This window comes from Archocentrus centrarchus, chromosome 5 (genome assembly GCF_007364275.1).
Source record: "Archocentrus centrarchus isolate MPI-CPG fArcCen1 chromosome 5, fArcCen1, whole genome shotgun sequence".
Taxonomy (NCBI): Eukaryota; Metazoa; Chordata; class Actinopteri; order Cichliformes; family Cichlidae; genus Archocentrus; species Archocentrus centrarchus.
The window spans coordinates 22,831,771-22,855,707 of record NC_044350.1 but is presented as its reverse complement, the minus strand read 5'-3'; the positions used below and the strand labels follow the sequence as shown (position 1 = coordinate 22,855,707).

General features: G+C 39.8%; 1 protein-coding gene across 1 annotated transcript in view; it reads left to right on the top strand.

The window, feature by feature from the left end:
• Window positions 1–23,937, top strand: part of megf6b (multiple EGF-like-domains 6b) — a 59,762-nt gene that overhangs the window by 102 nt on the left and 35,723 nt on the right. The window contains 3 exon segments of the mRNA XM_030729164.1: window positions 1,418–1,552; window positions 2,494–2,603; window positions 9,918–10,022. Coding sequence (XP_030585024.1) covers window positions 1,418–1,552; window positions 2,494–2,603; window positions 9,918–10,022 — 350 coding nt within the window.

The window sequence follows — 23,937 nt, the reverse complement described above, 5'->3', positions numbered from 1 at the left end:
TTTTGTCATATTTGTATCGTTATTTTTTAATGTAAAATCACAGGTGTTCATTTGGGATGGTGCCTACTGTACCCTGGATAGCTTCAGGTACTTTTACAGACTCACGTTTCCTTTGAACCTCGATATAACTGCCGGTTCACCTGCACATCCATAAACTTGTGTCCGAGACTGAACCAGGGGCAGAAAACAGAGTGATGCACAGATTGTTAAATTCTGGTACAAAACAAGTTATTGATCCAGGGAAACAAATCTATATCTTAAACAAATGAGTAGTCTATTTCAAAGTCTTTCAGCTCTTTATCACACCATCTTTGAACATTTAGTCAGTGCAGAATCAGTGTGAAGCAATAGATAAATATCACCTGCTGTCATATGTAAATGTAAGACTTATTTGCAGACAGACCGCTATCAGTTAACAGAATCCGTCACTACTTATATTTGGCTCATCATATATTGGTGCTTTCCTATTTTTTCCCCCCTCTTGTTTAAGAGTTATCAATCAGATTAATTTTGCTGTGGTGCCCTCTCATCGTGGTCTTTACTGGTTAGCAGGTATCCTGTCAGTGTAATTTATATGACTGTATTGGCTCCACGTGGCTCGGTGTGGTATGCAAAGCATTCCAAACTCTGTCAACGACTGTTTCTTTCAAAGCAATGAGCCAGTCAAGTATAACAGATATTTTAAACCTGAAAATAATAAATGTGTAGCTGGAATTATGTGACAGTGGTTCCTGTGCTGCTACCTGCCACTAATAATAAGGTCTTTCCTATTCAATTATGTGTGCAGCTGGAGGTGATTGTGATCACTGTTGTTTATGAGATGAGCAGCTGGATGTTGTCTTAAGATTCCTGTTGAGCCTTTCTTTTGGTCCTTGGAGAGGCACTGAAAAAGTAAATGTTTCAGAGATCATTTTGCACTTTATTTTAATAAGACTCCTCTGTGAGGTGCAGTGAATAGTGAGAAGACAGGTCTAGTAGTTAACCAAGACTTAGTTAAACTGTTTCAAAGCTCACCTTATTTTACCTGTGTGTGTGTGTTTTGTTTTTTCATTTTCCATATCCATGCTGCTATTTAAACACTTCAACATTTCCACTGAATATCACGTTTAAGTCGTAGCACAGGTTTGTTTTGCAGCGCATCATCCTGAAAGGTGATACATGAGGAATTCCCCTTAAGTCTTTAGAAATACCAAAAACTGGTCATCATATACCTTAGCACAGGTAATACCCTCACAGGAATTACATTGCTAACAGAAAATGCCTCAAGCAAGCTTTCGTCCATCTGTCTGCTGCAACATTTCTTTAAGTGCTCATAAATTGCTCTGCTGTCATCTGTACATCTGTGAAAACATGGCTCAACATTTTGACATGTTAAGTATTTTTTTTAATCAGTCTTTTTTTTTTTCTTTCCCCCCAGGCCCAATGTGTGCATGGAGAGGGAGGTGACGCTGGTCGCCCAAAGGCAGCCATGTGTGCAAGCCTTCACACGCATGGTTAAAGTGTGGAAGCAAGGCTGTGTGGGGCAGTCGGGGTGCATGGGGTATGAGAGGAGGTAAGGAACACTTGTTATTTGTCATGTGCCCCCCCCCCCCCCCCCACACATACACACATATGCACACACACTTTTTTTGTTGTACTCAAAGCCTCTGATTTTGATTCCTGACCTCACCTGCAGGGGATGTCGTGCCTTGCTGATTAAGCACTGGCTGGAGCAAAGCATTAATTATTGGTCTTGAAGTAGTGTCCATGACTCATGCAACCAAAATAATTTATCTGAGAGGCCGGGAGTCTTCATTTATCTCCATCTCCAAACATGAGATCTACCTTCCTGGTCTTTCCTTTCCACTTGCCTCTTCATCTCTCTCTCTCTCTCTCTCTTCTTCTGTAATCACAGCTTTCAACCTGTTATAGAGTTAAGTGCAAGGTGTAGCCCCACATCACCAGCGATTTAACATACAGGCGTCTCGGCAGCCTACATTCCTTTAAAGGAAAGTCCTAATGCTAACATTCTAGCCCTTATTTGGGAGACTTGAGCTGTGTTGCTCATGCTTGCTTTCTCCACATTAGTTGTTGCGTTACAAATTCAAAGGCTGCTTTAAAGGCTGCTAAGCCCACAATTACCCGCTGTAAACAAAATGTTTTCACAATGCATAATAACTGTGGAGCAATGACAGGGGTCCCAAAGTACAGGGCGAGACACTGTTCTCTGAAGTACAGTCTGCCATTCTCACACTTTAACATGGTGACTTGAAAGGGGATTTTTGCTGAACATTATAAGATGTGCTACTTCAAAGCCTCTGAGCTGTTTGATCAGCGTGCCACACGAAAAATTAAAGATTACCCTCATAAATATTTAGCAAAATACACGTGCTCTTTATACACACAAAACACACTCTGCTGTTTTATAATGACATGTTAGTTTTCGTATTGCTTTAAATTTAAACTGATTTGATTGAAAGTTTTTTTTAACTTGAGGTTTTTCTTGTTTAACAGGACGGCCTACTACACAGCGTACAGGCAAGTGTACAAACAGGATTACCAGACTGTGTACAAGTGTTGCCCTGGATGGTCCCAACTAAACGGAGAGGCAGGTTGTCTTTATCGTAAGTATCTTCAGTTTGTCTATCCTTTATCCCCACTTTAATTTTTTCATTGACTTTGACTTTGTGTGAAACCCAGCATATGTAGACAGGCAGGTAGTAAAGACAGTATCTGTTTCCTGACTCAACGGGAGGAAGGGTGCTTTAAACATCGTCTCACCGCTGGCATAGACTTCTGAATGAAAGGGTTTCAAAGAAAGGTCAAGAGGTTCTTTGCCCACCTACTTCTGAGCAGATGTTATCGGTCAGTGCCTTGTACTTGTGTCATTGCGACACTCCAACTAGGTTCAAATATGGATGCTGAGAAAAAGGAATGTAAGTGCTGACATTTGCTCTCAACTCAGATTTGCATTGTAGTGGTTGCAATCAGGAGGACATTTACAGTCTAAATGAGGGCACGGCTCCTTCGCGATGCTTTACTTTATGATAATTTGTCTACCAGTCCAATCTTCTTGGCTGGTGTGTGCTCCTGTATCATGCAGCACAGTCTGTATGACACAGGAACACATGCTCGTTTCATTCTTGGCTCACATCCACAAAATTATTGTTGTAGATGTAGCCACTTTTCTCATTCTGATGTGTGACATGGTAGTGCAGGCCAAACGATTCCATTCTCGATATGAAAACAAAAAAGCAGCTCAGTGTTTATCCCAACCAGCCACAGTCAAGGCCTCCAAAGATTAGAGAGACTATCTTCTCACTTTCACATGAAGAACAAAGAAAGCCAAAAATGAATCTTCCCAACACCAGGTCCATGTATGGAAAAGTAGTTCCATTGGTCACATTGAGACTGCCAGCAGCTCATCTCCTTCTGGATAAGCTTAGCTTCACACTGCTGAGACCAAGAAGTCTCCTTTGATGGGATTTTACAGCCAGTGATCCAGATCGCATAGCCTGCATACCATAGACAGACCCATGGTAAAGCCTTTCTGTAAACAGTTTGTCCGCGTCAGGTAGACTGACACGAAAATTCCCACTTTCCAGTCATTTTTTCCCCACCTGGAACTGAATCATGTGCTTAATGCCCAGCCCTCGCACCCCTGGCACAGGCAGATTACTCTGTGTAGTCGTCTGATGGGAAGTGGATGGGACTGGGAGCTGGAGAAGATATCCTGGATGTTCCTGTCATCGGTGTCTTATTATGGTCTCTATGCTCTCTTCAAAGAGCGCTTTGTTTCCCGGGAGAATGTTACATTATTAAATTATCCAAGGAGGCATTGCACTGTCGCCCCTCAATGAGGCTGGTTTGTTTGAAAACACTCACAACGAAATGTCTTCAAGAGACATTCCTCACGACTGCACAGTGTCCCCCCTCACTTAAGTTAGAAGAGGAGGGGGTTGTTTCTCTGTTTCGCGTGACAATGGCTGGTCTCTTCAACATGAGGCATAGCTTTTATCTCAGTAACCAAAGACGAGGCAGCACTTTGAGATGGGACAAACTAATCACCCTATTCTCTGAGCCATTGAACCAGGATAAAAGGAAGCTCATGCCACAATCCTCCCACTCCTGCACACTTTGCTATTTGCTATCTGTACTGTACCTCAGTCAGCACAATGCAATCTGTGTGTCTCTTTTCAACAGCACCTTCAACATCCAAAAGGGAAAATCTGCTTTGCGAAATGTACAGCTTTAGCAAATCCTCCAAAAACCCCAAATGAGTGGAAGATGGGAATGCTTTGAGTTCAGATAGTGATTTAGTGCCTGCTGCTTTTGAGGCTTTTTTTAATGTTCTTTGTTGTCTCTCTTCTCTCTGTGTGTGTTCCCTAATAAAGTCAGTCAGTCAGTCATTGTAAGGTAATTAGACAATGACCTCTAATGACCTCATGTTATTGTCAGACAGTTGAGTGAAATTGAGGATCTAAAATATGCTGGATCTGCAAGTTGAGAGGTTCATAAGTCAAGCCACCCCCTTTTTTAAAAATTATAATTCACCTGTGTTTATTCTCTCCAATTATTTATAACCATTCCTTGTACAGTATTGGAACCCATGGTCTTGGCTGTTTTGTGCTCCAGCATTCTTCACTTAAGATAATTACATATTTGGAGCACAGTATACCACAGTGCAGCAAACGTTTGTTTGCTTTTACATTTTACATTCTTCCAGTTTGACTCCCTCCCTCTTGTTTTCCATATCTTTTAGTTTCAGGCTACTATCATCTAATTATAATGGGTTTATGTGTTTTCCATTTACATAATAGCATTCATTCAGAGTTCTTGTGCAGTTTGCAAATATCTGAGATTTGGAGTTTTTGCTTTCCAAGCTCTGAGGTTTTCCAGCATTATGGCACAAAGGATGCATACAGGAATCAAACTGTTAAACTAAACCATTTTTTTTAAAGCCAATCTTTTCGTTTTCATTCCTTTGCTTGAGATCTTAGAGCCCCATCTATTTTCTTTTTCTCAGTACATTTCATGATTTTTGTCTACCAAACGTCAGGCGGGTGGTGTGTGGAGGCAGAATGTGCTGTTTGATCTGCAACCTGGGTGACTTTTGTGTGCTCTAAAAAGGCTCCAGTTTTCAGAATGAGTATTTAGTTATAGTGCGAATGAAAAGCTCTTGACTCTGTGATGGCAACTTCCTCTACTTAAGTGTTTGGAGGACCATTCAGTCAGTAGATTAGACTACTCTGCTTTAGCAAGTAGCTACAGGATTGCTGAGGGTGGACAGGGTTATCCAGGAGTGGAAACGAACAGCTATGTTGATTGACGGCAACAAGCAGGCTTTGTGAACAGGACTGAGGAGCAGAGACAATAGCTTCTCCAGTTAGTCGTCCTCGTTAACTGCTGAATAGGAACTGGCCTCCTTTTGTGGTGGCTATGGTCAAGGTAGCTAGATGTGAAAAAGACTCAGTAGCCAGAAAAGTCGAAATGGTTTTCTGTCTATCCATGGGTGGTCTTTTGTATGTGTTTGAGCGTGTCATGGAACACAGCAACAACTATGTCAGCGGTCAGTGGGACTACTTTGGGCATAGCTGAACACAAATAGACACAGACCCACACACATACAGAGAAATAGACCAAAATTAACCGAGACATTACAGGGTGTAATATACAACAAAACCACAGTGTAATTCAGATTCTTTGGTTCATTGAAATGCTGCCTTTGGTTACCTCAACATTCCTTTGGCTCTAATGAGTAACATGCAGCTGGGGTCGGAAGCCTGGCTTCACCAAAGCCATCATTCTTTGTTGGTTAAGTTGCATATGGTTAAGACTAGCTATGAGGTTAGAAATGGTATAGTATTTAATAGTCAGGCTGTAAAAAATTAGTTATTTCCCATAACATTGGTTTTCAGTGGAAAGCATCAACAATAAATAAGTTTATTGTTGATATTTATGTATTGCAAATATATCACAGTACATTTGCCCCATTCAACTGTATGGAGTAGACATCTGACATATGATGCTCTATATGTATATGCAGTATTTCCTGTTTAGTCTTAGTGACACATGCTATTATCACATGTAATTCACATCTGTTGCACAGAGCAAAATGAAAGTAATTAGATTGCCTTAGTTTGAGTTGGCCAAATACTTCCCATGCTTCCCATGGGATTTCATTGTTTTCTCCTCATAATGGAACTGAATGACATATTTCTCCTCTACCTACCAGTAAAAAGGGGATTATAGGCAATAAACATGTCTTTCTATGCATTTTATTGTTACACAGCCCATTTATTCTGATTGTTGCATTTTTACTGCAGCATTTTAAACTATTGTACCTGCTTTTGTCAAACTGATCAAGTATCCAGCTCAAATGGTATTTAAGGTCCTTCAAAGAAACCTGCCAGAGATTATCAGACGAGCTACTTGAAATGACAGATCCCTCTCCATAGCAAAATGTGATCTGTCGCCTCAAAATATCCGTACTAGTTATGGCCTTTGTGTCTGTTTTCCCCTGTGTTGCACTCTGGAGGTTGAACGGGTCAACAGAGTCTAAACAAACGTGGGGGAGCCTCCATCTCGATGCGCTCATCACTTTCAGAAGCTGTAAGGGTAACACCTGCTTGTTGGTTTTCAGTTCCTCCGTGTGAGTTGCCGACCCTTGCTCTTTCTGTCTGTCCTTTTTTTGTGGTAGCTGCTAATTCTCTGTGAGAAGGTGTCTGTGTAAAAGAGTGGAGGCTTTCACAGCAAAAAGATGAGAGTGGGCTTTATGCCACGCTGCATGCCACATTAAGGAATTATTTCAGGGAAGATTAAGCACCGTAAGGGGCTCAGGAAGGGGGCAACCTAAAAATGCCCTGGTTAGCTGCCAGCAGTCGAAGAGGGAATGTACACTCTCCTTGTCGTCGCTTAGTCTGAAGTCACTCTGAGAGATGTCTGACCTTTGCATTTCTACTTGACGGTTTTATACATTTAACACTTTTTTCAACCCTGTTTGGGAATGTGAGACATCAAAATAATTTGATATCTCACAGCTGGTGTTAATATCAGTGTCCAAAAAAATGTTACTGCTTATCCGTCACCTGCTACTTTTACAACATTAGAATTCCCTCATATTATATAATAACAATAGTACAGATAAATATGTTCCAGTATCACGGCTTCATTAATCACACAGGTTTCAGGAACTGGAAGCTAAGCTAATGAGCACACCATAGATGCATTTAGAGTGCTGGTACATTATGTGATAAAAGCAAGAAAGAGTTATTGATATTTTTCTGGTGCGTATGTATGGGATGTGTGCTGTAAGTGCTCTGGATGGCCCAACTGTTAAGCAGGTGTCTGCGGACAGGGCCAGATGACATGCGGATGTTTAGGCTGAGTGCTGGTCTCCACAGAGCCATCTGAATCTGCTGAGAGACATGCATGAAATTACTCTGGCTCATCTGTGTTTATTGGAGAAACCGCTTCTTGACATCCATCTCCTTTGTCTGGAAATGTTATGTTAATCCCCAAAGTGCAGCTGAAGCCTGATCGCAGATACACTTAAGCCATCTTATATTTTCACACCCTGAGGCATCTCTCTATTGCCCAAGCGGATCTGCTGTATCTATTAATTGTGCATCTGTTGAAAGTTTGCAAATGTTCTGCATGTTGTTGATTAGTGGTGTAACTACTGGCTTTTTGAAAAGATTGATGAATCAGTTAACAGTTGTAAAAAAAAAAAAAAAAAAATGGGTAAGTAGTTTAGTCCAAAAATGTTTGAAAATACTGGAAAATGCTATCACAGTTTAAGAGAACCCAAGATGCAGTTCTTTTACAAGTTCAACATGCCGATATATTTTTTTTGTTGGTTCACAACCACAGTTACACTAAGCAATGTCACAACTGTGATGATCAGCTTTTAAAGTCCGTGTATTCAAAATGCATTCAAATTAAAGAGACATTGTTGCCAAAAGAACATGGCAGATTTGGAGCTGCATACTTTTCACAAGAAAGCAAAACTTTAACTCTAAGCAGGTTAAAAGCAAAACTGTTGCTACATCCAAATGCATCAAGTGGGCTTATCAACCATTTAGTCATCATAAAGGCACAGGTCACTCTGACAACAGTTAATGTATATTCCGTTACATTAACATGCTGCCTTAATGTATTCTTTAGCCTCACCTAAGACATGCTGTTTCACCTGCAACAGCATGTCTTAGCAGCAAGCAATGAACAATATAAAAGCATAATTCAAACCAGTAAGTTGGATTTCTTGCAAAAGGTCAATCTCTGCTTTAATCAGCATTCAAAGTTAAGCACTCCTCTTCACTGAGAATGAAGCCAAAGTGTTCTGACGGGCTCTGAACCGTCTTGGATTCCCAAGAGACATCTCACATTTTGCCTGCCAAACTCCTTGAGATCTTCCACAAATGGTGATGCTATTTGATTCGTGAGTAAGAGTTACCGTTATATGTCTGTTATTTCAAACCTAACCTAATCAAGAGCAGGTTAAGCATGCAGCTTAAGTTACTGTTGCTCAAGCGGTAAGAAGTGAACCACTGTCATCACACTTAAACACAAGATTAAACCCAAAGTTACCTCGCCATCTCCCAATCCTGCTTTTTTTTTTAGTGCAGACCTCATGTCTTCATTTGCTATCTCTGCCTGACTGTCTTTTAAACAGAAAAAGGCGCAAATCTTGAAGTGTTCTAATTGTTACTTTTTTTTAGCTGTTTTGTTCAGTTTAGGTTGGACTTGAATTGGCTAAAAAGAAGTGCATTATTTTTTACAATTGGTGTAAGAACACATGCATAAAATGTAAACAAAATATTACAACTGAAGATACTGAAAGTCCAGTGCATAACACAACTAAAATGTGATGAAGCAGAAAAAAATTGTTTAGATTTGTTGGTTTGGGCAAGCTGAAATCATACTGACATTTCTGTTTAAGCTGTGTGGGCAGGCTAAGACCCTCACTATGACCGTATATGGCTAATAATGGACATCTAAACCACCAGCCTGATGATTATTGGATGTGCTGTTTCTGGTTGGATTGAATGGGCAAGAACGCACATGTGGCAGAAGATGCTAAGTTAAACTGGCTGACCTCTACACAATCATCTTCTGAAAATTTGCCATGTTGATTCCTCGTATGATTAGCTTGACTGACAGTTTTTGACTCCTCTGATGAGACTGGAGAGTGTTGGTCTGGCTTAAACAGCTGTGTCTGACTTCACACAGATATTATTCTTCACATGCATGTAGGCAGGTACAGTGCAGCACAGCACATATGTACTATATGAGTACACACACACAGTTTGAGGTGGAGGGCTGTCATGATTAATGTGAGCATTGTGTGAGTTTGTGGAATGTGGTTGTTCACCTTTGAGGGGGATTCACGTGTTTTAAGCTACCTAGTGGCTCCTACTGTTTATACGTTTTGGGATTCTTTAAATTTCTCATCTTAACAGTTTGACTCACGGGGATTTTAGGACGCAGGGTCACTTGTCAAAGAGATGGATGACTCTGACCCGTGGCTCTCCGAATTCAGTTGTAACTCACCAAGGCACGTCTGTACAGTCACAGTTTATGACAATAAACAAAACGTCAGCTTTTCGATCAAGGATATTTCCAGTTAATGTTCTCTGACTGTGTGGGGAAGAGGGAAGTTTCCCGTGAAGGTCATACAAGCTGCCAGTCATATTTAACAGTCACAGAAAATGCAGTTCAGAAATTTCTTGGCCAAAAGATTGTTTGTCTCCTCAAAGCCGAGTGGTTGATTCCACTTACATTAATTAGTGTGAATAGAGGAGAATTCAAGTTCCTCTTAAGACAGGAGTTAACAGGCTGATGATAAATCTTTGGATAGTGCAGATGCCAGCCAGGTGTCTCAGCTTCTCTCATCTATTTGTTCTTTCCTCTTGTCTTGTCCACATGTACACATGCAGCAGTGTGTAGCTATGGTGTGTGCTTCAATGGGGGCCAGTGTCGAGAAGGATCCACTCAGCTTTGTGATTGTCCCACAGGGTTCCACGGGCCCAGCTGCCAGTATGGTGAGTAGAGACAGCCTTGCGATGTTTCATATTCAAAATCTTCTTTTTCTGCTCTTTTTCTGCTTCTTTTATTTCCCATTGTTTGTTCTTTGTGTTTCTTACATTTGCTACTTTTTAAAAATGTGTTTAGGAATAAAACATTGTCATGTAGAGCTACAGAACCCATTCTCAACTTGCATTGGATGCAGCTTGTGGTTTGAAAACTAACTACAGTAACAGTAACAGTACAGTAATTCAAGAAAACACTTCACAGACAGACTGAAATTGATCAGCAGCTCACCATTTAATTAAAAAAAAAAACACTTGACTATTTGCTGGAGCCTACTCCACTTCAGTCAGCTTGCCAAGCCTCCTCCTGAACTCTGTTTAAGTGATAGCCTTTCTGTGAAGTGAATAAAGAATCTCCTCACATCAGCACTTGGCTTACTTACCAGGAGCCCAAGTATTTTATCAGCAACCCCATTGTTGAATTTGAGCTGTTGAAGTAACACAGTGGACGATTCTGTTGTTTTTTCAGATAACACCACACGACAGGAAATTCCTTTTCAGTGTCAACTTTTTGTCAGAATTGTCCATGTCGCCCTTGAAATAGGCCTTCCAAATGCTCCAAATGCATAAATTCTAACTGCAGGGGCAAGTAAGCATCAGGCTTTTGTTAGGTCTAATCTGACCTTACGCACTCTGGACAGCATCCAGAATCCTTCACCTTCATTTCAAACTTAACAACTTCTTAATCAACATGTGATTTTTCTTAAGACTTCAAGGGTGGAGAATATGTAGTTTCATGACCCCCTCTTAACACTTCCATCTTGGCTGTTATACAACTCATGATCAGAGCTTTCAGTGGCAGCTAAGCTAACCTGGCTTACTTCTGAGTACTTCATGCTTGAATGAAAGATTAACCATTAAGACAAAAGACCCATAAACACATGGCCACTAAGGTGCTGTCCAGCAAAGCTTTGGGGACGGTGTGTGTGTGTGTGTGTGTGTGTGTGTGTGTGTGTTGTTTTTTTCAGAACATTGAAACCATCTGCTAAGGATGATGCTCATCAGTGTTCATGCTAAAATGTATAGGTTTGCCTAAAATTGAGCATGCAAACATATTCAGAGGCATAATAGTCTCAGCATAAACAACTAGAAACCAGCTGACTCTGTTTTATAGTTCTGAATTCTCGGTGGATGAAATAATGTAATGAATGACATGTTTTTGGCTGCTTTTATGTTATGTTTATGGAGGATAGGATGCCCGCCCTCTATCATCTCCATATTAGAAGCTCATCAGTCATTCTGAACAGAGCAGTGCTGTGTTTTTTAATAGCACACAATGATGCGTCACAGGATGGAGTGGTAAAACAAGGGCCAATGCGCAGAGTGGGGTATGATGCACCTTTTGTCTCTCTCTATAAGAAACAGTATGAAGATGTGGGAATGGTAGTGACAGTCAGCTAGACTTAGCAATGAAAAACATAGCTGATTTCTAAATAAGTGCTTCATGGATCAGTAAATGATCAGAACAAAAAAAATGTAATCAAATAAAAATATTTCCTTTCTCTGCACTTTTTGGCTTCAGAAAATATACAGCGCTCAGTCTCACTCCTCCTGTTGCCACATTTTAATACTTTGATTTATGTAGTCATTTTAAATTATAAAATAAAACATAAATATAGGATTAAAAAACATTAATCTGACAGTTGAGTATTCTCTTATGTTTCCAATATGGGGGTTCTGGCAGACCTTCACGTTCTACTGAGGTGCATAAAGAGGGGACGAAATCTTCAGAGATTAACATCAGTTTTTTATTTTAAGACAGTCATATTTTAGCCTGTCTACTCCGTACACACTCATTACTTTGTAATATAAAATGCAAAAAATATATATATATTGTTGTGGCTCTTACACACACAAACATATAGACACACACTCCTAGTTCTAACCTTGGATGTTTTGTTTGGACCAATCAATTCTCTCTGAATAACCTAAAAGTCACCTTAAGGCCCATCCTGTTCAGTTTTGCCTCCAGCCTGCCCCGTTCCCTTTCCACCCACTCTGATCCACCAGCATTGTTCTTCATTGTGAATGATAGCTGTCATCCATGGATTCCTGGGGGCCCTTGCTGGTGGATAGCTATACAGAGGAGCACCCAAACCGTGATTCCCCCTCTATTGGAGACTATCAGCCCGTAAACGCTCAAGCAGCTATATTTCTTGGTGATTGGCATTGAATGGGCTGCTGGATGAAGGGTGTGGGGCTGTTAATTGACTCCTCTTGTCCAGGGGCAGCACTTGAGATGGTGGGAGGTGGAATACACTCCCAGCTGTCACTTTTTGGGGCACTGCAAGCGCCAAATACGGGTCATGTCAAAAAGTCCCCAGGGCAAAGGCAATTGCTGCAGAGTACAAAGTGGCTCGCTGGAGAAAGAGCAATAATATCATTTGAATGAATGACTCTGTTCACTGAGTGACAGCTCTGATATATTGTTCAGCCTTTCTGAACATTACTGCTGTGGTCAAACACATAACCTTTTATCATAACATTGTCACATTCTTGAGCTCTGGATAAATAACCCTTATAAAGATGTGAGCGTGCTGCTCACACAAGTTGCCATTATAGTGCACTTAGTGCTGTGGTCCACATGCTTCACACAGCTGTCAGCCCCTGCTTGTTCTCTGTTAACATGTTCATGTAAAAAAAAAAAAAAACAAAACCTGAAGCCACAGTGGAGGATGTGGCCAAGCATGAATGTGTGTTGCTGCACTTCACTCAAAGATTCACTCGTCATTACAGACTTCTCAACAGCATTCTGCTGCAGCTGCATGTGGTGCTGTCCCTTCGAAGCACTTCTGATGTGGTTTGTCCATGTTTGTGTATAGCAATTGGATTGTGTTTATGTCTTCAAAGGGGCCAATTAGTCCTCTACTCTCAATAGCTGTCTGTAGCCGTCATCTGTTTTGCTTTTAAGCCAGCACTGTGACCTGGTTGTCCGTAAGACAATAATTACTATTTATTTTGTGTGTGTGTGCCTTAACTATGCTGTAAAGCAAGAACTTGTGCTTTTTTAGGCCTTTGATGGACAGTAAATCACATTCTTGAATGGGTCACCAGCCTCCACTTCCAAAAAAACAGTGGTTACAGTATGATATTTAAAAGTTGCATGATGTGACATGATTGATGGAGGCTTCTGGTGATATTCATTTGCAAATCAAGGTCCTGTAATTTTGTGTTTTGTTTGTTTGTGTTCAATATTTCTGAGAACCAATCAAAATTTTACAGTATTTAAACCAAATTGTGACAGTCACAGTCGGTTTCACACAATCCCGATGAAGCAGATTTGTTGAATTATAAGGATCTATTTCAATTTACTTACACTGCTTGCTTACTTATAAATTAGCTGAATTATAAGGCTACATTTCTGTGTACTTAGATTTATTATTTACTCATAAATTGAACACAGTTTCCAGTAAAGTAGAATTATATCTACAGTGCAGATACTCTCTGTGTCCACAAGCTCCTCCTACACAATCAGGTGTTCAGCGACCAAATTTGGCACAAAGGTACATCTTAGGCCACTGAAAGTTCTTGTCTATATCTGATATTAGGACTTCACCATGTTGCCTAGCACCCGCCTTCCAATAGGCTAAAATGATCCTTTTTTTGGGGGGGGGGGGTCTGCTGGTGTTGGGCCAAAAAAGTGATCATCTGCCATAAAGTGATTCCGATGTTTCTATGTTCTTTCATGTGTAATGTCTTTGCTTATATTGGTAAATAGAGTGCAGTCAACATGATTCATGAAGGGCTTATATATAAAATGAAGAAATAACCTGTTTTGCAAGAATCTTTAGCAGTCTGTGTTATTGTATTTACATTATAATCAATCCAGTGCTTTTAGGCCACTTAAAATGTCTTTATAGAACTGTGACATTATATTTGCACTAATGTCCTTTGTAAAATCTCTTCTTGTCTATTTCCAATGGGATTTAGTCACTTGGTGCCTGATGTACTTTATATCCCGCCTGTCATCAGTAGACAAGTGGTATCCTCTGACATCAGCGGCTTCCAAGGCTTTCAGTCCTCTGGCAAGGCAGATGTCTTCATACCAGCTGACATCTGGCTCAGCCACAGGGATACAGACAGACAGACAGAGAGACTCTTGTAATATGAAACTTTACTGTCTGTGTTGAAGAAGCTTTAAATGTCTTTTAAAGCTATTTCGTGCATCAGGTTCATCAGGTGAACGGTGATGCAGATGTTATCTCCAAACCACTGGATTATGTGATAACTGTTTTAGAATTATTTGACACAATTAAGAGGAGCCTGTGATGTTAGAGTAAAATCCCTGATAGCAAAACAAAAGCTTTTCCAAACTTGATGGGCAGAAATGCAGTGTTTGAATATATTATACTTCTCTGCCTATTCTCTTTCCAGCCAGAGCTCTTTCTGTGTAACAGTATGCATTTTATTTATTCTTCTTTCTTTTCTTTTTTTTTTTTTAATTTCTGAACCATAAGCTCATATCTTGGCTCAGTTTGTGGTCACTTCGATGCCAGGAGCACCAGCTTGTTCTAGACATTACACAAGAAGAACCCTGTACTGATGGCTATCATCATTATCATTATTCTCTAAGGCTCTTGGGCATGCTTTTCTCTGCCAATGCAAATGCTGCTATGTCATTCCAAGTTGCTTAGAGTAATTCATACAGTAGTTAAATAGCAATTATTTTTCCTTTTAAAAACACAGCAAATGATCAGTTAGAACAAGGAGATGTTTTTGTAACATCAGTAGTTCGTACACTATGTGTTTTATAATAAGAAGATTCTTACTAGTAACAGAGTATTTTCCAATGAAAGGACTCTTCTAAGTTTTATTGAAGCTTATAAACAGTTGATTAAAGCTCTGAGTAATGAGGTCAGTTATTTCTGTGGGGCCTCTTGGTGCATGACACGTCTGCCACAGTCTAGTGCTTGTGATGTTGAGATAGAGTGGGAACACAGTGAGATGCCACTCTAATCAGCTTATCCAATATAATGGATTATTTTTCTCCAGTGAGCATGTTTTTCTTAAGTTTTTAAATCTTTAATGAAGAAATTTTATGATGTCATGTATTATGGCCTGGGGTGAAAAATAACTACTGCACTGTACTCAAGTGCAATTTAATATTTTACAATATGAAATTTCATAGCAAACCATGATGTTTTTTTTACTTCCTTAAACGTGTGTTTGCAGATAAATATTTCATATGTGCTTTATCTGATTAACTGATAATGTTTATGTTGGCAGTATATAAAACTGTTAGAATTATCTGCCTGCTATAAAGTTAAAATGTTGCTTGCACATATGCCGAAAGAGGCTGTATTTCATGCTCAGTACTTTCATGGACTTAAATTTAAAAAAAAAATCTCATAATACTTTTGTAATTTTCTTTCACTATATTGAATATAAGACATTTATTTCAGTGAGGAGATAAAACTGCTCACTGATTTTGGTAAAGAGGGTTTTTTTTTTTCTTCTTACCTTTACTGTTCTGTATAATTTCATTCTGGTTTTGTGAAGTTAATTTCTTGTTAGCATGTTTTCAAGGTCAGAGCAGCAACCCTGGAGCTATTGTGGGAATTCATAGTCTTGCTAAAGGTCACTCGTTGAATTGCACACAGTTGGTGATGTACACAGACTTGAACCAGAGCCATCTGGTCAAGGGACTCTACATAGAAAATGTCTTGAGTGTCTTCTGGCATAAATAAACTATAAAAAAAAATAACAAGGTAACCAAAATGTCAAAGACCTTTTCGCCGTGTGATTCATGGTACTGTGGCAGCTCAGAGGGATTTGATCTTGAGTAAAAAATTTAAATTCTAGAAGCAGAGGATATTTGGGCCATTTCACTGGCTATTTTTTTAACAGGTTACATAGTCATCATACAGTTCACTTGATCCCATCTTTCTTGCTGCTTCTGGCCACCTCTCACTGTTGTTCTGTTAAGTTAGAGCTCTTCAGAAAGTTTCCTGGAGCTGGAAAGTATAAGCTGCAGTTTATCTTGTATAGTTGCAGTCAGCTAGATGGATTTAAAATTTTATTCTTTTTTGCAATACCTATATTCTTCTTCTAATAGCTTTTCTACTCTGTAAATGGTCTTTCGTCTGACTAACAGTCCAATAACGTGTTGTAACCTGATGTTTTTGCCCCCTCCCCTCACTTTAAAAAAATGTAGATTCCTCCTTAAAGGGGGCCATGTGGGGACTTTTCTTGCTGGTTCATGTTTGTTGAATTCTGATAAAAATTCATCAAACACAAATAATTTCTCTTTCCCAGTGACAAACATGTTCTTATTTTTTCCACATCCAAGATTTCCTGTTTACTATTCTTTCAGTGTCACTGACCATATTTTTTACATTTGAATGCAGCAAGGCATTGATTGGCAAGTATTATTAGTGTAGCCATGTGCTTACTTAATCTGATTTATGTGACAGCATTGACTTTTATGGTGTCCCTCTATGCTGGAAATCGCAAGAGAGGAGAGAGGGCTAAGATCAAGTCGGCATGTGGACCACAGTCAGTGCCCTTTTAAACTTGAGTTAGACGCCCATGGCTGAACTCACAGCAGGAGTGCTACATGGAATCTTACCAAACTTGATAATACAGGGTAACTGTCTGTTACCATTGCTCATCAAACCTTTTGCAGACTGGCAGTGATGGGAGAGAGCAGCTGTGACACATTTCATTTGTCATGTTTAGGGGATGCAGGTCCCCATGGGTAATATTGTAAAAAGGGTGCTGGTAAAACCGTTTCATACATGCTGCTTGCCCTAAGTAGGATGTTTTTAGGACATGTTTGAAAATGTGTAGATTAGAAAAAATCTTAGATTCTTCTTTTTCTTTTGTTACATATGTCTGTATATAGTATATTGATTCCCTTCATGTTCAGGTCCACTAAGGAATGTAGTGAGAGAATTGCTGTCACTACACAGGCCTCGAGACCCTCCCCATTGTAAAAATAAATCCCTGTATGACTGAATGGTTTTTACCTGGGATCAAGGAAAATATTTGCAAAACCTCCATGCTGAGCTAGCTAAGTGCTTAAGTGAAGAGGTGCCACAAAATGAAACTCATGTGTGCACCGTGCTCTGGACATAAGATAGCTCAACCGCTCAAGCACTGATTTCATACATAATTCCATTGTTTGACTAGCCATAATATAGCGTAGGCCTTCTTTAGCTAAGGAACAGTAGATGTTTTTGATGTGCTGTGAGCTGGTAAATGGTCCAGGAGGAAAAGGAGGAGTGTTCATGGTAGTTTAAGAAGAATGTAAGATTTCACAGTAAAGCTCTAGAGACTGACAGGTTTAGTACTGTCATTTTGATATGCTTTAACACCACATTTTGAGTACACTATTGGTATGACTAGTGCAAAAATCCCTTTTCACTTTTGGCAGGTTCATCACAGAAAGGATTCCTGGAATATCACACTGTAATTTTTTTTGTTCCCTTTCTCTCAAACTAACTCTCAAACCGAGAATGGATGGATCGGTTGGAACACTTTAACAATGGCCCATAACTCACACGATTATCCTTCATTTTGGTTAGTGTGACCGTGAAAGACTGTAAATCCATGAGAAGATAAAGTAGTGAGATGACCAGCTGTAGCACTTTGTCACTCCTGATTGGTGTGTCCATCCTCCCAAAAGAAGTCAAAAGTTGTGTTGGACATCAGGGCACTGGGTTATATAACCGTCATATAGTGACTCATAACATTTGTTTTATCTGCTCATAATCTAACTATTTTTACTTTTAGAGCATTTTCAAGTTGAAGAAAAAAAGCTGTAAAAGTCAAGCGTCTGACAATAGCACTGTAAAAGTCTAGAAAATCTCTCGCAGTTTAAATCATTCTCAGGGGTTCCCTTTGTTCTGTGATGGGTTTAACAGGCTACAGCTGAAAGGACTGAACAAGCTGAAGTCTGTTTTTTCACTTTGCTTGGAGAGAATTGTGATGTTTTTTATTCTTTTATTAAAAACACAAATGTAGAGTTGCAAAAAAATGTTAAGGAGATCTGTTTTACATACACTGAACAAGGTCATGTGGTAGCATAAGCTTGCTATTACAACCTTTGATGTTAGGTTTTTTTCTTTTTACAAAACAGTTTCTCTCAGCCATAAATTGGAGTTTAAATGGCCCATTCAGAGTCACTGGCATGTTTTCTGTTTTTTTGGCACTTGAAGGTTTAATCCTGTTCTTTTAGCATTGTTAGCAACCAGCATAGCGAGACCTCCCGAGAGGCTGAAATGAGGGACACTGTAGTGATACAAGCAGCAGCAGCAGCTTGTAGTTTTCTCACACATTCTTCACCTCTTTGTTCTGAACATTTTTCTCCCAGTTCCTCTATATTTCTTTACATCCACCTCATTTCCCCTCTCTAATATTTTTCTATTTCTCTTCCAAACTCAACAATAACTGTCTGTTCTGTCTAAGAAAGCATCTATTGTAGAAGCTGTAGCTAAAGTTGAATAATGGCTAAGTCTTTGGTCTGTATGAAGTCAAAAATGAATGGGATATGGTTGCCATTATTTCTTAACATTCATCCATTTTTTGGGGGTCTGCCGAACAATCCAAACCAAGTTATACTGAAGTTAAATGATGTATACAGGAGAAAAATTGCAAATAGATACATTTGAGCACAGCCAGCAAATGTTTGGCGTTTTCTCTTTAGAAATGGCTTAAAGGCACCGTGCGAAGTTTTCGACTACCATTAGAGGTACCATGGCCAAGGAGTATACAGTGTTGTTTTGTTTGATTTATATTTGATATGCAGTCATCAAACTGGTTTTCCACAGTTGGCAGCAGTACTGGGTAAATAAATGCAATAATAAATATTGATGTAAACAATACAGAATTGCATTCTCCCCGTGTCTGCATGGGTTCTCTTGGGGTACTCTGGCTTCCTCCCACAGTCCAGAGACATGGGCTTGGTTAGATTAACTGGTGATTCTAAATTGCCTGTTGGTGTGAATGTGAGTGCAAATGGTTGTTAGTCTCTCTGTGTGACAGACTGGTAGCCTGTCCAGGGTGTACCCTGCCTTCGCCCTGTGGCAGCTGGGATAGGCTTGGAACAAAATTAATGGATGTACACTTGGAAAAAAAAGAAAAGAAAATTTTGTTTTTGACTCTTGCGCATCTCAAGGCACTTTAATGCCAGCTAAACACAATTAGTAAGGTGATTGCTTGTAGCAACTTTCTAAAAGATGAAAAAGCAGTGATATTGAAAATGGAGGAGGGCTCTTTTTTTTTTTTTTTTTGCTAGAGCAGTTGTTTGCGCTCTCTTTCAGACAAAAGCATATCTTGTCTTGTATTCCACACTGAAACACACAATTTAGGGTCGGCCCTGAGAGAGAACAGCTCTGTGCCTGTGAAGTCTTGAAAGACATGTCTAATGAGAGGGAGTGCATTGCAGTTGGGGGAAGGGGCACATCTTTGCCTACCTACCTGCCATTGCATCCTGCACAGCACCCTAATCTCCCGTAATTGTCTGAGATTCTGGGCTCCTACCCTGTCTCATTAGGCTCTTTACAGCATTCCTGATAAAAGGTCATTCCTGGTCACGCTGGGACCACTTCATCTAGTTTGTGTAAATCAGAAGTGACAAGAGTTTGCAAAATACAGTTAAAGGAATAATCAGCGTGGACTGATCCTTTCATCAGCCATTTGTGCCCCGATTCTCCTAATTTTGTGCTTTTTTCTCAGTGAAACTTGGATATCTTCTTCTGTTTTTGCAATTTCTGCCTTTTGTTTTTCTTATCAGCTCCTTGTGTTTTCAACACTTCACTCCAAATCTGTTTTTTCTTCCATCCGTGACATTATTTCCACTGTTGTGTCCATATGGTAGCCATTTAGCCTCAGAGAACATTTACCCAACAGTGTAATCTTTCAGTACGCTGCCAGTCATGCTGATGTTTCTTGAGGTGTGAAAAGCACATGTTAATCCTGAAGAAATGTAACAAGACAGGGTCAGCTGCCTGTTTCCTGAAATCAGACTGTAGTTTGAGTCTTATTACTGTCATTTAATTTCCTTTTATCCTGTCTTTATCTCAGTAGAGGCTAATTTACTGCCATTTCTCCTGTATAGGCACAAGAAACCTATTCCCTTGAGCTTAAATTTATAATATGAAACTAGACATTTGTAGCATTTGGGTGAACCTGGCAAAAGACTAGAACATGAGTTAGGGATTGTATAAAACTTTGGTGTAAGTGTAAAATCACTATTTGCACAAATAGGAACATGTTGCTATTTGGATAGGATGTAGCTATTCACCCTATCTCTAAGGGACAGGGTGAGGAGTTCAGTCATTTGGGAGGGACAGAGTAGAGCCACTACTCCTCCACATCAAAAGCAACCAGTTGAGTGGGAGGAGACCCTAGGGTAGACCCAGATTACGTCTCTCGGCTGGCCTGGGAACACGGCGGTTTTCCTAACGGATGAGCTGGAGGAGGTGGCTGGGAGAGGCAGGTCTGGGCTTCTCTGCTTAGTTTGCAACCCCACAACCCGGCTCCGGATAAGTGGCAGAAAATGGATGGATAGATGTTACCACTCAGCTGGTAGCCAAGCACTGATATATGAGCCACTATTAATAACATGATACTTTAATTTGGGCCATATATGTTTCTTTTTTTTTTAAATATTCTGGATTTTTTTCTCTACTTGTTTGGCAGCACAGATTCTTCAGGAAGGTGTTTGGGGTCAATTGCCTAATTGCACACTCCCAAAAAGGTGTGGATAAAAGCTTGCCTGAGGTGGCTTGGGATGGCCACCACTTTTTGTTACTTTACCTCTTTATCCTTTAGCACAGCTTATGAGGTAATTGAAAGTCATCATCAGCTCTTTATGTTGCAGACTTATGAGCCGTAACATAAATTGGGGGTTGTCTAGGATTCTGGCCTGGAGGAACTTTTTAGGCGTGGACATTTTGCTAGTTAAGCCCATGCAGTTCCTCAAAATCTCTTATACTGCTGCTGCAAACCCAGGAAGGGTTTCAGAGGGGCTTAGGAGCCTCCCCAGCTCTTAAAAATATCATGTTTGAATAATTTCATAGGGTTAAAAAGCATGCCATGCTTCAGATTTCAAGCTTGTAGAAATATATATCTTTTGATAATGGCTCTTTTGATTTATGAAAAGAAATAAGACCTGTCACTGACTTGTAGAAAAATATTTAGAGATACAAGACAAATTGGTACACAGATTAGGAGAGGTGTGCATGTATGTAGTGGGTGTGGGTGTGAGTGTGCTTCTTTGTGTTAGGTTGAGGTCATTGCAATAGAGGGGCAAAAAAAAAAGGGAAAAGGTTAACTGACAGGAATTTTAAAATAAGAAAAGACTAAAAAAGAGGGAAATAAAATATATGGGAGTTAGTGTTACTGGTGTTGTAGAGAAACAAGTAAACTACAGACATAGGTAGCTCAGGAGGACATGGTCACCCAGTGATCTGTTTAATTTATTACTATGGTATGTATTTTGGCTACATTGAATCAAGTAATATCACACCTGAGCATGAGTTGAAACTTCAATGTGTCTTTAAATCTTGACCCTGACTGTCTGTCGTGTACCTGCTGTCTTTTGCCCTGAAAGTGCATGGCTCTGGGCGACTTGCCCTGCACTCATGCCCTGCGCATACCTTTGTAGTGTGTGTAGCCAAGACGGAGACAGGCTGGAAACCACAACAAGTAATTTTTGGATTCCTGCAGACCTCTGTGTGCTTTCCCAGGCGCTCCAAACTCCTTGGTCAAAGTTTGAGACGACAGGTCCTAACAGGTAGAGCACAGATAGCGCACATGCAAAAGGGTCAGACAGCAATTCCCAAGGGCCATGAGTTATGTGTTCCTCTCGTTCAGTTGTGTACATCATAAAATGCTGGCAGCTGGCCCTTTTTTCAGTCTCCTGCTTTTATCTATAAGCTTTAATGACAGTAAAACTGAGTGACAGATGACAAAAATCTTTGATTTACATCATTATTTTAAAGGGAAACACATCTGTCAAGGCTTATTGCTCTGTTAACTTTAATCATATTATTGGTCAAAACACTACTGTGAATTGAAATTGTATAATCCAGCTTGCAATACTCCAACTAGAGGTGACTGGTTATTACCTTGTGATTTTTTTTTTTTTACTGATGTGACTCCAATTGCCTTTGTCTGGGAATGAAGCAGTTCAGTCGAACAAAGGGTATCCTTTAACACATAAACATACACTAGGAACACTACACTCAAACCTGTGCACATTTATAGGCACACAAAATTAAAAGCTTGCCTGTCAGTGCAGTGAAATGGATCATCAAAACAGGGATTAGAGGAGTTTTAGACCCAGCAGTGCAGAATGTTCACTAAACAAACTTAAACACTGGATTTAGTCTCTTTGATATCATTTATAATTCCCTTGTGGTCAAACACACAAGAATAAAAGCAAAACTAGGGCTCAGCAGTCAGAGTAGTACGCTGTACACAGACTACTGAGTTGTTTGAATCATTTTTTGACCTCAGGGTCAGACAGCCTCTCTGCGATTCTGTCAGTGTAACCGTCTGCTGCTTGTCTCTGGTTTCTTGTCAACACATGCCTTTGGATGAGGAGCTGAATAACAACAAAACACAACTGTTGAAATAGATAAGCAGTGAATTTACATTCTGATCATCTGTTTTCACATGAGAACTCTCTAATCACAGAAAAAACACCACAACTGAGTTTATGAGCTGTTTTTGCTTGAGTCCAGACATTTGTGAATTTGTGTTAAATGATTCATCTTGCTTTGTCTGGATTGAGCTATGTAGTTCTTGCCTGGTTCTAAGCATGTTTTAAAAATATTAAGAAGTATTTTAAAAGTACTTGAGTACCACTAAATCCATGGTAAGACTTTTTACTCCAGACTTGATTCAGTTTGTTAATGACTTCATGGAAATATTAGTGGTTTGTCAATAGAGTTAAATACACATCATAGAGGCCTTTGGTGGTTTTCATTAAAGGGGAGGATTTTTTTTTTTTTTTTTTAACTTCTCTGGTTCAAGGAAAGCCAGACCACATCCCATTGGTAGTGCCACTTAACAAAATCTCAGCTGCCACAATTACAGGGCTTCAGGAAGAAGCTTGTGCCTCAAAGAAATATGACTAAGGGTGGAAATTAAAAGATGTTTAATACAGCATGCACATTTTTTTTTTTTGGTAAATGCCAGTGTGGCACACCAGAGTGAGAGATGTTTTACCAGAACAGGCACTTTGATGAATGCGGTTTAGTTGGACTGTGAATTGTGGCAGCTGTGTTTTAGTTACAGGATGAATACGAGCAGAGCAGGATCACAGTGTCAGCTTAAGAAATGTTTCACATCTGGGATGGCACTGATGTAGCAGAAGGTTAACAGCGGGGGGCAGTATTGAACTTGAGCTGGTGACTCGCAGAGGTGAAGGAAAGAAATATAAATATATGTAATTTGTCTATATTTATGCTTGGGATTTTTATATTAAGTGTTGTTCACATTAAATCTATTGATTCTCATCACAGCCTGAGTGGTCATCCTTTGAATATATTCTCAACAATATTTTTAATTTTGTCAATCATCAGTTCCCTCTTGTATAGACAGTTGTAGTCTACCTGTACATGTTACACAGCACAAGGATTGCCTTTTGGCTGGAAAGTAAAGGATGAGTTTGAAAGAGTGACCTGTCAGTGAGTTCATAGGTGGTTAGTTTCTCTGTTCTAAACAGCATTTCACCCTTTGCCGCATGTGCAGGTCCGCAGCAGAGAAACCCTCTTCTGAGTGATACTTCTGACTCAAATGCATCTCATGCAGCCTCAAGCCAATCCCAGCTTTATAGCACCTGGTAAATGAAAGCAGCTGTGAGGACTGTAGGGAATACAGCAAAGAATGAACACTAGCAAAGCACATTACTGCA